Source organism: Protopterus annectens, chromosome 10.part0 (genome assembly GCF_019279795.1).
Source record: "Protopterus annectens isolate FY-2018-M chromosome 10.part0, PAN1.0, whole genome shotgun sequence".
Classification (NCBI taxonomy): domain Eukaryota; kingdom Metazoa; phylum Chordata; order Ceratodontiformes; family Protopteridae; genus Protopterus; species Protopterus annectens.
In genome coordinates, this window is record NC_056744.1 from 435,870,052 (window position 1) to 435,886,087 (window position 16,036).

General features: G+C 43.3%; 1 protein-coding gene across 1 annotated transcript in view; it reads left to right on the forward strand.

The window, feature by feature from the left end:
- Positions 1–16,036, forward strand: part of BEST4 (bestrophin 4) — a 352,673-nt gene that overhangs the window by 175,329 nt on the left and 161,308 nt on the right. The window contains exon 4 of the mRNA XM_044085335.1: positions 12,844–12,998. Coding sequence (XP_043941270.1) covers positions 12,844–12,998 — 155 coding nt within the window. The remainder of the gene's footprint in view (positions 1–12,843; positions 12,999–16,036) is intronic.

A 16,036-nucleotide genomic window follows, 5' to 3' on the forward strand; every position in this document is an offset into this window, starting at 1 on the left:
AATAAAGTTTAGTACCTCAAACATTGGTAATGATCCATGTATGTTTGTGTCAATTTAATGTCATTGCTACAAAAAAATCATACTTCATCTCCCACTTTTTTTTCTAAACAACATATGCTAACATGCATTTCCATCATTAATATTCTTGTCCACGAATAAAATACCCTAGGAAAGCCAAGAACAAATGGATGACCAGGTAGGCTGCCTTAATAAAGGTACGGTGGGATGTTGGTGAAGAAGCTTGGCTACCGGTAAAGCCTTGAGAAAGGCTGTGCATACCCGAGCGCTTGTGGTTGAAGGCTGAGTAAAAGCCTTTAGAAAGGCTTCATATACAGGTCGTAGTTCCGGCTGGTCAGGTCGCCTGGTGAGAGGAACCGCTAGTGTGGCAGCTAGAAATCAAAGATGAAACACACAGAAAAGACAGGCAAAACAATGTAAATGTGGCTCGGCTAAAGAGCACTGCTCGCCGTGGTGGCAAAAAATCAAAGTAGTCGAAGTACAGAATTTAGAAGGTCGTAGTTTATTAAAGCAAAAAGTACCAGAAGTACAATCACCATCGAAGCGTAGTTCCTTAATGGAAAGAGTGATCCTGAGGATTTCCTTTTATAAGAGTACCTGGGGGTGTGTCAGTGGGATCCAATCAAGTGTGGGTGAAAAAACCTTTATTGTGATTGGGCATGACAACTTGACATCACACCTTACAATCTGATAGGTTAGATACCCTGAGCCAGCTCATACGTGGTTAGTAGAATCACTCTAAACCTACAATAGTGAAGTTCGGAGATTAGCTAAAATTAGCTAAAAAAAATGTAGTTAACTAAAAATAGTCTTGCTGGAAAAAAAAAAATCAACCCTTGCTGGTGCAATACATTGTTAGGCTACACTTTTCGAAATCTTCGTCAGGATGGTGGACGACCTAAAAGAGCACAATAAGCAAAGCCGAGCATACTAGAGAAATAGCAACAACATGTATGTAAAATAACATGTATGTAAAATAAGAAACAGGCTAGAAAACCAAAAAATAAGACCAAAAAATAAGAACCAGGCTAGATATCCAAAACATAAGATACAGAAACTAAAAAGAGAAACAAAATAGTGAAAATTTCTTAAATAATGGATATCAATAGAAACTAATGTTTTAAGATATGGAACTGAATGAGGGCTGTTAATTAAAAACACAATCTTAAAAAGGCACTTATATGTAACCTGAAAAGCTAGAAAGACATGAAAAAAAGTAATACTGAACCATTGTAGAGAACATGAAAGACATGAAAGACAAAAAAATATATATAGATAAACCATTGACCAAAAACAAATGAGTCCGAATTTGCCAGGGGAAGTATCAGACTGCACGCCACCAGTATGCATCCCTTCAAACAGAAGGTGAGCGTGATTAAATCGCAAGGGATCTATATAGCACAAGTCTCCCAAGACCTGACGGATTTCTTGACCAACATTCAAAAGCTACAAATGGACTTTTTAGCCTGAGGCTACTCAGAAGGGCTAATCAACCGGATCCTCGACCCCATCATCAGCCAGCGCCAACTTGGCACCCCTAGGGCTCTAACTGACACCAGGATCCAGACCACCCCAGAAACTAGATTCCAGTTCAACTGCATCCTGGACTTCTCTATAGACTACAAAGACATCATCCAGATCATAATGGACAATTGGCCCATCATCACAAATAACAGGTCTTTTGGCCACATTTTTCCAGAGAAACCCTCCTTCACAGCTAGAAAAGGGAGAAGCATTAGGGACTTTCTGGAACACCCCTGCCAAGTTAAACGTGACAATCCTGGTACCTGTGCCTGCAGTGAGCCTCCATGCCACTACTGTAGACACATGAGCGGTGCCACAGGCTTTTACTGCCCCAATGGCAGGAGACACTACACACCTAATGTCAGAGGCGACTGCAATGTCACAGGAGTGGTTTACAGGGCAGCGTGCACCAAATGCAATGCTTTCTATGTGGGCAAAATGGTCAACTCCCTTAAAACGAGGATAGCAAAACACCTGCATGACTTAAAATACTTGAAAGTGACAAACCAGCTGCCATGCTCTCAGGAACCTAGGGCACAATACATTCAAATTTCATGTTCTTGAACATATCCCTAAATCCCCACTAGGCGGGGACCACAACTCGCTGCTTGAGAAGAGGGAACTCGAGTGGCAAATACATTTGCAGGCAAGGAAAAGACCAGGCCTTAATTATGCGGAATCTTTGACCCCAGTCTTGTATCTCAGAAAGATACAACACCGTATAACACAACCTCTGCGCCTGGACCTCTAACAGATTTACCGACGAAATGTTTCCTTTCATGTGACAGCCAGTTTTGATCTCACCAGTCTACCTCCAGCCCATAGTCTGATACTTCCCCTGGCAAATTCAGACTCATTTGTTTTTGGTCAATGGTTCATCTATATATATTTTTTTGTCTTTCATGTCTTTCATGTTTTCTACAATGGTTCAGTATTACTTTTTTTGTGTCTTTCTAGCTTTTCAGGTTACATATCAGTGCCTTTTTAAGATTGTGTTTTTAATTAACAGCCCTCATTCAGTTCCATATCTTAATACATTAGTTTCTATTGATATCCATTATTTAAGAATTTTTCACTATTTTGTTTCTCTTTTTAGTTTCTGTATCTTATTTTTTGGATATCTAGCCTGGTTCTTGTTTTTTTGGTCTTATTTTTTGGTTTTCTATCCTGTTTCTTATTTTACATACATGTTATTTTACATACATGTTGTTGCTATTTCTCTAGTATGCTCGGCTTTGCTTATTATGCTCTTTTAGTTTGTCCACCATCCTGACGAAGATTTTGAAAAGTGTAGCCTAACAATGTATTGCACCAGCAAGGGTTGATTTTTTTTTCCAGCAAGACTATTTTTAGTTAACTACATTTTTTTAGCTAATTTTAGATAATCTCCGAACTTCACTATTGTAGGTTTAGAGTGATTCTACTAACCACGTATGAGCTGGCTCAGGGTATCTAACCTATCAAGGTAAGGTGTAATGTCAAGTTGTCGTGCCCAATCACAATAAAGGTTTTTTCACCCACACTTGATTGGCTCCCACTGACACACCCCCAGGTACTCTTATAAAAGGAAATCCTCAGGATCACTCTTTCCATTAAGGAACTACGCTATGATGGTGATTGTACTTATGGTACTTTTTACTTCAATAAAGTATGACCTTCTAGAATATGAACTTCGACTACGTTGATTTTTTGCCACCATGGCGAGCAGAGCTCCTTAGCCGAGCCACATTTACATTGTTTTGCCTGTTTTTTCTGTGTGTTTCATCTTTGATTTCTAGCTGCCACACTAGCGGTTCCTCTCACCAGGCGACCTGACCAGCCGGAACTACGACCTGTATATGAAGCCTTTCTAAAGGCTTTTACTCAGCCTTCAACCACAAGTGCTCGGGTATGCACAGCCTTTCTCAAGGCTTTACCAGTAGCCCAGCTTCTTCACCGACATCCCACCGTACCTTTATTAAGGAAGCCTACCTGGTCATCTATTTGTTCTTGGCTTCCCTAGGGTATTTTATTCATGGACATTTTTCCTCCTCTGCATAGGAGCTTGAATACCCAGGTCCCACAGGCAATCATTTTCCTGCTGGACATTTTTCACCAAGGGCACCCGTACCTTGGTCTAATTTTTTGTCTGAGGACTCACACAGCCATGGATGCCAGGTGGTTACAAGACATATTGACACCCCCAGCCATCAACATTGAACTAGAACTAGAACACCCAATGCAGAACAACCCAGAGACTGACTCTTCATCGCACCACATTTGGCAACTAGAGGACACCCTAAAAAGCCTTATCTGCATTAAATGGGAACATTTTTATCTCGCATCGTGTATACAGTTTAACCTCACTCCAAAAGGCCTCATCATCTACAAGAAGCCTTTTTTCAGAAGTTCTGAGGCACAATTGATTCAGGACTGGTACAAAACCCTAGAGGATAATAGCACGCTACTGCTCAACCTGCTCCTTGAGCACAACTGGAGGGACAGAGAGAGACTTTCTTCCACTCTGGAGACCATTGAGGCCACCTGCAAACAGTCCCCCTCCTTCGACAAGCACTTTCTTATGATTAAGGACAGGCTCACCAACTTTGAGGGCAAAATCAAGGAAAGGAGGCTCAAAAAACTGACAAGGGACATGGCCCTCTCCAACAAGGAATGCTCTCTTACATTAGACTGAGTTGGTCCATCAGAAAGCCAGAGCTCTATAGGGGTCATGCTAAGTACCAACACCCCACCGTTAGGCTCTGGCCCTTCTCAGGGCCCGCCGGCCAACCCAAGTCCTTCTCAGGACCTACAACAATGGGATTTTTGGAGGGCCCCAGACACCCTGGACTCTGGACCCCTGCTCCACAGGGACCAGACCACTTTCCTGGGAATGCCGGTGACTCCACAGGTACAAGCTTCGGGCCTTACCAAGACAGCCAGGCCCTCCCTCGGGATGAGCATCAAGATGACCCACAGGGACCCAGAGACCCCACCTCAAGGGACCCATTCGATAGAGGTCTGCGCCCCACCACCCCTACACTCCCCACAGTATCAACCGGGGAGGAGGAACCACAACTGGCAAGGCAAGAGGGACTTGAAATTTCTCGGGCAACCACCCACCCCGAAAGAAAAGAGAAGACACAGAGGCCAGGTCTCAAAACCTCCACGGTATGGAACCACTCCAGAACACCGCTCTCCCAATTAGAGCTACAGGTTCTGCAAAAAGGCCTCACTTTCGTCCCTCAGGGTCAGTCCAGTCTCCCAAAAATGATAATAGACCTACGACTCTTCACGAGGAAACTTCAGCTAAAGCTATATTTCTACCAATATGGTAAAAAAGACCAGCCTCAGGACTACCAGACTGTTCCAACTATTAAATTCAAAAAAACAAGCAACTTCTGCCCCCCTCCCAACCTGGTCATACAAGCTTTTCAGGACAAGTGTGAACTTGAGATCAGGTCTCTCTTATGCAAACGGAGGAAGAAAAGGATTTTTAACACCAACAAGGAAGAATTTGCAGCCCTCAGACAACTCAGCTCAGACCCTTCAAGAAGGGTCATGAAGGCTGACAAGGGTGGGGGGATACTAGTGACAGACACCACCTCCTACAATGACAAGCTCCACAGTATGCTCAACGACCACCGGTATTATGACAGCGTAGATCACAACCATGTGCTGACAGCCTACGAGGACATCAGAACAGAAATCTCGAGGCTAGAGGATATGGACCTAATTGACAAAGGGCTCACAGAATTCTTCTCCATCCACCACCCGAGGATTCCCCAGTTCTTTGGGATACCAAAGCCACACAAAAACCTGGCAGACCCTCCATATAGACCTGTAGTAGCCAGCGGAGGTTCCGTCACAGAAACCATAGCTCTCTACCTGGACTTCCACCTAAAACCTCTCGCAGAAAACAACAGGTCCTTTATTTTAGACTCTATGGACTTCCTCAACAAGATCAAGGACATAGCCATAGACAGAGACTGGATCCTGGTCACCATCGATGTGGAGTCCGTTTACACGGTACTCCCACATGACTTCTGCATTGCAGCCATGGATGAAGCCTACATGAAGGACCACACGGCCATACCAGGGGAAATGGACCACCTGGGTAGGCTCCTCTCCCTGCTCCTCAAGAACAATTTTTTTCCACTTCAATGGGCACTACTATCGCCAGAGCACTGGGATCGCTATGGAAGCAGCTATGGTCCCGAGTTTGGCAAACACAGCACTAAGGAAGTGGGAGCAGGACCACATATACGGTTCCACCTTTTTTAACAACATAGCGTGCTGCTACAGGTTTATCAATGACATTTTCCTGGTTTGGAAGGGTAACCAGTTTGAACTGGAGGAATTCCTCATTTATATCAACAACACCACTGCATTCCTGCATTTTACCAGCAAACAAAGTACAGAGGAGATCGAATTTCTGGATCTTTACCTGAGAAAGAAACAAGGCTCCACCACATTGACACACAACCTCTATCAAAAACCCACTAGGGTAAACTTTTTTCTGCACGCCACCAGTATGCACCCCTTCAAACAGAAGGTGAGCGTGATTAAATCACAAGGGATCCATGTAGCACGAGTCTCCCAGGACCTGATGGATTTCTTGACCAACATTCGAAAGCTACAAATGGACTTTTTAGCCCGAGGCTACTCAGAAGGACTAATCAACTGGATCCTCGACCCCATCATCAGCCAGCGCCAACTTGGTGCCCCTAGGGCTCTAACTGACACCAGGATCCAGACCACCCCAGAAACTAGATTCCAGTTCAACTGCACCCTGGACTTCTCTATGGACTACAAAGACATCATCCAGATCGTAATGGACAATTGGCCCATCATCACAAATAACAGGTCTTTTGGCCACATTTTTCCAGAGAAACCCTCCTTCACAGCTAGAAAAGGGAGAAGCATTAGGGACTTTCTGGAACACCCCTGCCAAGTTAAACTTGACAACCCTGGTACCTTTGCCTGCAGTGAGCCTCCCTGCCACTACTGTAGACACATGAGCGGTGCCACAGGCTTTTACTGCCCCAATGGCAAGAGACACTACACACCTAATGTCAGAGGCGACTGCAATATCACAGGAGTGGTTTACAGGGCAGCGTGCACCAAATGCAATGCTTTCTATGTGGGTAAGACGGTCAACTCCCTTAAAACGAGGATAGCAAAACACCTGCATGACTTAAAATACTTGAAAGTGACAAACCAGCTGGCAGTGCATGCTCTCAGGAATCTAGGGCACAATACGTTCAAATTTCATGTTCTTGAACACATCCCTAAATCCCCACTAGGCGGGGACCACAACTCGCTGTTTGAGAAGAGGGAACTCGAGTGGCAAATACGTTTGCAGGCAAGGAAAAGACCAGGCCTTAATTATGCGGAATCTTTGACCCCAGTCTTGTATCTCAGAAAGATACAACACCGTATACCACAACCTCTGCGCCTGGACCTCTAACAGATTTACCGACAAAATGTTACCTTTCATGCGACAACCAGATTTGATCTCACCAGTCTACCTCCAGCCCATGGTCTGATACTTCCCCTGGCAAATTCAGACTCATTTGTTTTTGGTCAATGGATCATCTATATATATTTTTTTGTCTTTCATGTCTTTCATGTTTTCTACAATGGTTCAGTATTACTTTTTTTTGTGTCTTTCTAGCTTTTCAGGTTACATATCAGTGCCTTTTTAAGATTGTTTTTTTTAATTAACAGCCCTCATTCAGTTCCATATATTAATACATTAGTTTCTATTGATATCCATTATTTAAGAATTTTTCACTATTTTGTTTCTCTTTTTAGTTTCTGTATCTTATTTTTTGGATATCTAGCCTGGTTCTTATTTCTTGGTCTTATTTTTTGGTTTTCTAGCCTGTTTCTTATTTTACATACATGTTATTTTACATACATGTTGTTACTATTTCTCTAGTACATTCGGCTTTGCTTATTATGCTCTTTTAGGTCATCCACCATCCTGATGAAGATTTTGAAAAGTGTAGCCTAACAATGTATTGCACCAGCAAGGATTGATTTTTTTTTTCCAGCAAGACTATTTTTAGTTAACTACATTTTTTTAGCTAATTTTAGCTAATCTCCGAACTTCACTATTGTAGGTTTAGAGTGATTCTACTAACCACGTATGAGCTGGCTCAGGGTATCTAACCTATCAGATTGTAAGGTGTGATGTCAAGTTGTCGTGCCCAATCACAATAAAGGTTTTTTCACCCACACTTGATTGGCTCCCACTGACACACCCCCAGGTACTCTTATAAAAGGAAATACTCAGGATCACTCTTTCCATTAAGGAACTACGCTTCGATGGTGATTGTACTTCTGGTACTTTTTACTTCAATAAAGTATGGCCTTCTAGAATCTGAACTTTGACTACGTTGATTTTTTTGCCACCACGGTGAGCAGAGCTCCTTAGCCGAGCCACATTTACATTGTTTTGCCTGTTTTTTCTGTGTGTTTCATCTTTGATTTCTAGCTGCCACACTAGCGGTTCCTCTCACCAGGCGACCTGACCAGCTGGAACTATGACCTGTATATGAAGCCTTCCTAAAGGCTTTTACTCAGCCTTCAACCACAAGCACTCGGGTATGCACAGCCTTTCTCAAGGCTTTACCGGTAGCCCAGCTTCTTCACCGACATCCCACCGTACCTTTATTAAGGCAGCCTACCTGGTCATCCATTTGTTCTTGGCTTCCCTAGGGTATTTTATTCGTGGACATTTTTCCTCCTCTAAATAGGAGCTTGAATACCCAAGTCCCACAGACAATCATTTTCCTGCTGGACATCATTAATATCCTTGGGAATGCCCATCTCCATCACAGAAGGGAAATCCAAAGACATGTCTGGAGCATTTCTCCCTAGGCCTCCTCTGAAAATAGGCTCTGTCCTAGTTGGACTTTCCCTGTCAACAAATGTTAAACAAGTAAATAAATAAATAAATCCTTAATTTTAATTTATTTTGTCATCTTTTACACACTACATATAACAACTACTTAAAATGATATCAAGATTAACCAGTACATTGGTGCTGACTGGGAACTACATTCAAACACAGGTTTATAAGTTCACAGTTATATACTAGGCTAACTACCACCAGGGCCTTTATAAGCCTAGCTGTGCAATCCAACCCAGATGTGTCCCTATGTATCATGGGCATTTATTAGGAGGGGTATGTTATTTAGGAAGTTACTAGAGTTTATGTGGAGGGAAGGGGTGTTGGGCATTACTGTCTGCCTTTGTCAGGGGAGAGGGTGGTGTTGGGCATTACTGTCTGCCTTTGTCTATCAGAGATATGGGGCCAGAGCTGGGCTGAAGTTCTAATTTCCCATCCATTGGTCAAGGTTACACTTAAAAAGGATTAGGGATGGACGGTGCTTCATGTGAATAGAGAACATGGGGATCTGTCTCACCAACATGTCTTATTTATGCCACAAGCAAAATTTAAATCATTGGATCTAGTGGTTCTAATGCTGTTCATTTTGTGGCTATGCAAAAAGTCCATCAGAGCTGGATTTGAGGATGCCTTGCATGCCAGCTATAGAGTGCCTCTCAGTAACCTGTAGGAGACAGAGAATAGAGATAAGGATTTAAGGTGATACATATAAGACAATGTGTTTATACCATGGATTCTCCTGGTAAGGAACCTTTGTGGGCATGCCAACTGTTGCATATGTTAGGTCAAGTACATGCCAAAGGGGGCATTATACTCAATGATCTGTCTGATAAGGGCCAAATAAAGTGGTGCTATGATTTTCTTGGACTTGGATACTGTGCACTTACTTATAAGTTAGGTGACATAGATTGATCTTGTAGTAGTTTGGCCACATGTTGGTCAAAGGCCAGATAACTGTCTATCTATGTTCCCAGATCCCTGACTACTGGGTCAGCTCTTAGAGGTATCTTATCAATGGAGTAATTAGCTTGAGTGGCAGTTTTCCCAAAATCCACTAAAATGTATTTCTTGGCATTGAGTTTTAGTCTATGGCTTTGGCACCAGTCATTTGTCTGTGTTAGACCCACTTATAAGATGATGCAGTAATGGGGGGAGTCTATAAACGTTACAAATTTGCAGTCATCTACAAACTTGGTCAGCCGAAGGCCCTTGACTTTAGCCTTTACCTCCTAGAAATAGATGCAAAATAAGAACAGTCCCAACACGGATACACCACCAGTGACCAGTCTCTTTGTGGAGATGGTATCACCAATTCTAACTTACTGGGTCCTGTCTATGAGCCAGCTGTCACTCCAGCAAGTTATGTAAAGATTTATGCCCAGTTTGGTGAGTTTGTTAACTATATCCAAGAGGGTAGTGTATTAGGTTCATAGGTTCATAGGTTTATACTAGGCTATCTGCCCTAAGGCATTTATCCTTATATGAAAAATACTGTGCCCATTAGTTTGTTGTGCCTCTGTCCAGCAGTGACCCAGAGATGATTATCTCCCATCCACAGGTCTAGATTTCTCTTGAACAGAGTCAGCGAGGTGCTCTGCCTCACATGGACCGGATTTTTTCCACAAGCATAGGGAGTCTCTGAGTGATAAATCTATCCCCCCAGCACGTCCTATTTATATCCGGTGCTAAGGGTTTAGTCGCTTGCTCTAGTTTTTTTTGGATTTGGATTTTTTGAGGTGGAGCATGTCCAGTTGGACATGGCCTTGTATGTCAGGCACATGTCACCTCTGAGCAGACGGTATACTGAATAGAGCTGGAGTTTCTTCAATCTGGCAGCATATGACAGATTTTGAGTCCCTTTATCCTTTTGGTGAGGAACTTTTGGGGTCTCTCCAATTGCTGCAGATGTCGGGTGAGATACATCCCGAATGGGGCATTGTACTCGATCATTGGTCTGATAAGTGAAGAGTACAGGGAACAATGACCTCACTAGATCTGGATGTGAATCCTTCATGATCAGGTGGGCAATGTAGAAGGTCTTTCTAACCACTTTAGCAATGTGAGTGTCAAAAGAAAGGCCACTGTCAACCTGGGTCCCCAGGTCCTGATAACCTCTTCTGTGTAGTATGGATTGCCACCTATATGGGCTTATTTTGGCGTTTAACTTCAGGCCATGGCTCTGGCACCAGCTATCTGTTTCCGTGAGTCCCTTCTGAAGGATATCAGTGTCCGATGCACTTTCCACTATGTTTGCAGTCATCTGCAAACTTTGTCAGCCAAAGTCCTCCCATGTTGGCCTGTACTTCTGAGAAGTAGATGCCAAACAATAGGGGCCAAGGACCGAGCCCTGTGGGACACCACTTGTGACTGGCTTGGAGTCTGACACAGCGCCAGCAACTCTAACCCTGTGGGTTCTGTCCTGCAACCCATCTTGTGACATATGGGTTTACATTTAAGCTGGTAAGTTTTTCTACAATACAAGGTAGGCTGTATGGACTGCCTTTCCTCATCAATGGCCTTGGTGTGCTATTTTGAGAGAAGTCCCAAGTTCAAAAGGCATGATCTTCCCTTGACAAAGCCAAACTGGTGTGGGTCCAATGTCTGCAAGTCCCCTATATCTTTGTTTATGAGCTCCATTATGATCCTCTCCATAGCTTTGCAGACTAGACTTGTTCTGTGGTAAGGCTGAGATTAAACAGCTGCCCCCATTGATGCTGTGGGAGGCTACACTGGCTGGGATAGTTATCTCTCCTTTAGGGGAGAGGGGTGAAGTTTTGCCTGTCTGCTGTCTGCAGTATGTTGTCAATGTCTGTGGGTTCAGTGATTTTTTGTATCATTTGACTGATTCTGAGCATATCTTTCCACCCAGTTCCCCAGGTAGCTGAAAAAAGAAAAAAGGCGATTTATGAGTCCTTTTTCTATGGCAATTTTTCAAAATTGGCCTTAGTTGATTTTATGAGTGCTCGTATTTTTTACTAATAATGATCAGGGTGACTTCCTTTATGGATTTTTTATCATGTAATAGCTTTCTCCTTTTATTGTAAAAGTTTGTTAATGGCTGGGTTGGGGTCCACTAGTCTTGGTTTTATTTGGGATTGCCTGATCCATGCAGTCCTGGAGGTGTTCATTCTGACTCAGGGGCCTTGAAGGATACACCACCAGTCTTGAGTAGTGTGAAGTTTGCTTTAGAGAAGTTCTTCACTATTTTTTTTTTGGGGGGGGGGGGGGGGTGGGGCGGATTTCCAGTGAGATTAGAGTCACCCAATATGATGGTGTTTGGAGATACATTTATAACAATTTGTAGAGCAGTTTTGCCTATTGTTAGTTGCACCTGGTGAATGCACATATTGAATGCCTTAGCCAGATCCAGGTAGGTGGTATGCACAGTTTTCCCCCTCATCCACTGCCTTGGTGACCTTCTCAAAGAGGATCACCAGGTTTAGTAGGCATGATGTTCCCTTGACAAAGCCAAACTGGGTTGGGTTCAGTGTCAGATGGTTGCTTATGTCTTTGCTGATCATTTCCATGATAATTCATTCCATGGTTTTTCATATTAGACTAGGCAGACTAATTTAATAAGTCTGTAGTTTCTGGGGTCTGCTGATGGTACATCCTTGTGAAGTGGGATAAGAGTTGCAGTCCTCTATTCTCATGGTACAAAGCCTGTTTTGAGGCTATAGTTGAAAAGTGACTCAAGTGATCCTAATAAGGGAGAACATGATGCTGGGGAGGTACAGCACTCTCTCATATTGGTGAGTAACAGGTCCTGTATGGTTGAACTTCTGGTGGGTGTGCACACTAGCTTATCAAAGATATTTATGTTACTAAAGTCCAGGAATCATTGTGCCTGCAAGTATGAGGTAGTATATGTTTTCCAGTCTGTAGAGGGGTGGCTAAAGTTTCCCATGAATAGGATATTTGGTTTATTGGTGAGTGGCTTCAATAGGTCTAGGTGCGAGCTATGGGATTCTAGGGACATAGAGGGTGGCCTATAGCCTGCTAGGATATGATATGGGACTTTGTCTACGGTGATTTGCATGTTTAAACAAGTTAGAGTCATGCCTGCTGCTTATATAGATTGACACTCCTGCACCTTTTGTCCCTGTTTGCGCAGCTGATTGCCTAAGTGAAGCACTGAAGCCTTGCACTGCCGGAGTACTTTTTATGGATTAAAACCAATAATCAGTAATGGAGCAAATGTCAATATTCTACAGAGTGAGGAGAGTTTGTAGATTGTGGAGTTTCTTGTTTAGGCTCCTAGCATTGAGCAGTAACACCTTTGTTTCTTTGGGTTTTATTTGCTATGTCGGTAGGTTTGTCAACTTGGCATTGCCTAAAACCTGCATTTTCCTTTTCAGGTGGATTAATGTTTTATTCCACTTCTATTTCCTATGCACCTGCAGGATTTATGACAAGAGATGAGCTAAAAAAATATGAAAGCCTGCATTCTGATTTCAACAAGTACTGGATCCCATGTGTGTGGTTCACCAACTTAGCAGCACAGGCAAGAAGAGATGGACGTATCAGGGATGACATTGCACTCAAGTTACTAATGAATGTAAGTTTACACCTCCAGATTTCAGACAACAACAGGTTTAGGATCCAATTAGTAAATCTAATCTGGATGGCAAAAACACTGCTTTAGAAATTTTCTAACTTGTAAATGTCCACAAGTGTGCAAAATATATGTGCTGTTTACTGAGTTGCATTTATATCAACTGCAGTAGTTTGCAAGAGGATTTTTCCAGTGTCCTTGTTTCATTTTTAGGTACTTTCTTCCATAAATCAGTTGTTTAATAAAAATAAAAATAACAAAAAAAAAATCCATTACACACCAAGGATTAACATTACCCACAAGTGAGTCCCACATCCCAGGAAATTAAAACAAATACAGTGACCCAGCCACTCTGGATGCACAAGCCAGTGCATTTCTTTGTGCCGGTCCCAAGCCCGGATAAATGGGGAGGGTTGCGTCAGGAAGGGCATCCGGTGTAAAATTTTGCCAAATCATACATGTGGACAACAGTACAGATATACATACCGGATCGGTCAAGGCCTGGGTTAACAACGACCGCCACCAGTACTGTTGGCCAACAGGGTGCTGGCGGAAATTGGGCTACTGTTGGCTGAAGAAGGAGAAGAGGGTGAAGGCATGCCCGAAGGCAGGTAAAGGCTAGGACTGTGATAGTGAGGGTCAGAACTTTGAATGTTGGCAGTATGACTGGTACAGGGAGAGAGCTAGCTGATATGATGGACTGAAGGAAGGTTGGTATATTGTGTGTGCAAGAGACCAGATGAAAGGGGAGCAAGGTTAGGTGTATCGGAGGCGGGTTCAAATTGTTTTATCATGGTGTGGATGGGAGGAGAAATTGCTTAGGGATTATCCTAAAGGAACAGTATGCTAAGACTGTTTTGGAGGTGAAAAGACTGTCCAATAGAGTGATGTTTATGAAGCTGGAAATTGCTGGTGTAATGATAAATGTTGTTAGTGCATATGCTCCACAAGTTGGGTGTGCAATGGATGAGAAGAAAAATTTTGGAGTGAGTTGGATGAAGTGGTTATGACTGTACCCAGGGGTGAGAGACTGGTGATTGGAGCCAATTTCAATGGGCATGTTGGTGAAGGGAACAGAGGGGATGAGGAAGTGATGGGTAGGTATGGTGTTAAACAAAGGAATGCAGAAGGTCAGATGGTAGTGGATTTTGCAAAAAGGATGGACATGGCTGTGGTGAATACATATTTTAACAAGAAGGAGGAGCATAGGGTGACATACAAGAGTGGAGGACGATGCACACAGGTGGATTATATCTTATGTAGAAGGGCCAGTATGACGGAGATTGGAGACTGTAAAGTGGTGGCAGGGGAAAGTGTAGTTAGGCAGCATAGGATGGTGATTTGTAGGATCACATTGGTGATCAAGAAGAGGAGGATGAGTGTGAGGGCAGCACCAAAGATCAAATGGTGGAAAGTGAAAAAGGGTAATTGTGAGGTGGAGTTCAGGGAAGAGTTAAGACAGGCACTGGGTGGCAGTGAAGAGTTACCGAATAGCTGGGTAACTACAGCAGAGCTAGTAAGAGAGATGGCTAGAAAGGTGCTTGGTGTAACATCTGGAAAGAGGAAGGAGGACAAGGAGACCTGGTGGTGGAATGAAGAAGTACAGGAGAGTATACAGAGAAAGAGGCTGGCGAAGAAGAAGTGGGATTGTCAGAGAGATGAAGAAAGTAGATAAGAGTATAAGGAGATGAGGTGCATGGCAAAGAGAGAGGCGGCGAAGGCTAAGGATATGGCATATGAAGAGTTGTATGAAGGATTGGACACTAAGGAGGGAGAAAAGGACCTGTACCAATTGGCTAGACAGAGGGACCAAGCTAGTAAAGATGTGCAGCAGGTAAGTGTGATAAAGGATAATGATGGAAACGTACTCACATACGAGAAGAGTGTGTTGAGCAGATATAAAGAGTACTTTGAGGGGCTGATGAATGAAGAGAATGAGAGGGAGAGAAGGTTGGATGATGTGTGGATAGTGAATCATGAAGTGCAGTGGATTAGCAAGGAGGAAGTAAGGATAGTTATGAAGAGGATGAAGAATGGAAAGGCTGTTGGTCCAGATGACATACCTGTGGAAGCATGGAGGTGTTTAGGTGAAATGGCAGTGGAGTTTTTAACTAGATTGTTTAATGAAATCTTGGAAAGTGAGAGGATGCCTGAGGAATGGAGAAAAAGTGTTTTGGTACCGATTTTTAAGAATAAGGGTGATGTGCAGAGCTGTAGTAACTACAGAGGGATTAAATTGATCAGTCACAGCATGAAGTTATGGGAAAGAGTAGTGGAATCTAGGTTAAGAAGGGAGGTGATGATTAGTGATTAGCAGTATGGTTTCATGCCAGGAAAGAGCACTACAGATGTGATGTTTGCTCTCAGAGTGTTGATGGAGAAGTACAGAGAAGGTCAGAAGGAGTTGCATTGTGTCTTTGTGGACTTAGAGAAAGCATATGACAGGGTGCCTAGAGAGGAGTTGTGGTATTGTATTTGGAAGTCGGGAGTGTCAGAGAAGCATGTAAGAGTGGTACAGGATATGTACGAGGGTAGTGTGACAGCAGTGAGGTCTGCGGTGGGAGTGACGGATGCGTTTAAGGTGGAGGTGGTATTACATTAAGCATCAGCTCTGAGCCCTTTCTTATTTGCAATGGTGATGGACAGATTGACAGACGAGATCAGACAGGAGTCCCGTGGACTATGATGTTTGCAGATGACTTTGTGATCTGTAGTGAGAGTAGGGAACAGGTGGAGGAGACCCTGGATAGGTGGAGATATGCTCTAGAGAGAAGAGGACTGAAGGTCAGCAGGACTAAGACAGAATATATGTGTGTGAATGAGAGGGAGGACAGAGGAATGGTGAAGATGCAGGGAGTAGAGGTGGCGAAGGTGGATGAGTTTAAATACTTGGGATCAACAGTTCAGAGTAATGGTGAGTGTGGAAGAGAGGTGAAGAAGAGAGTACAGGCAGGATGGAGTGGGTGGAAAAGAGTATCAGGAGTGATTTATGACAGACAAGTACCAGTAAGAGTGAAAGGGAAGGTCTACAAGAGGGTAGT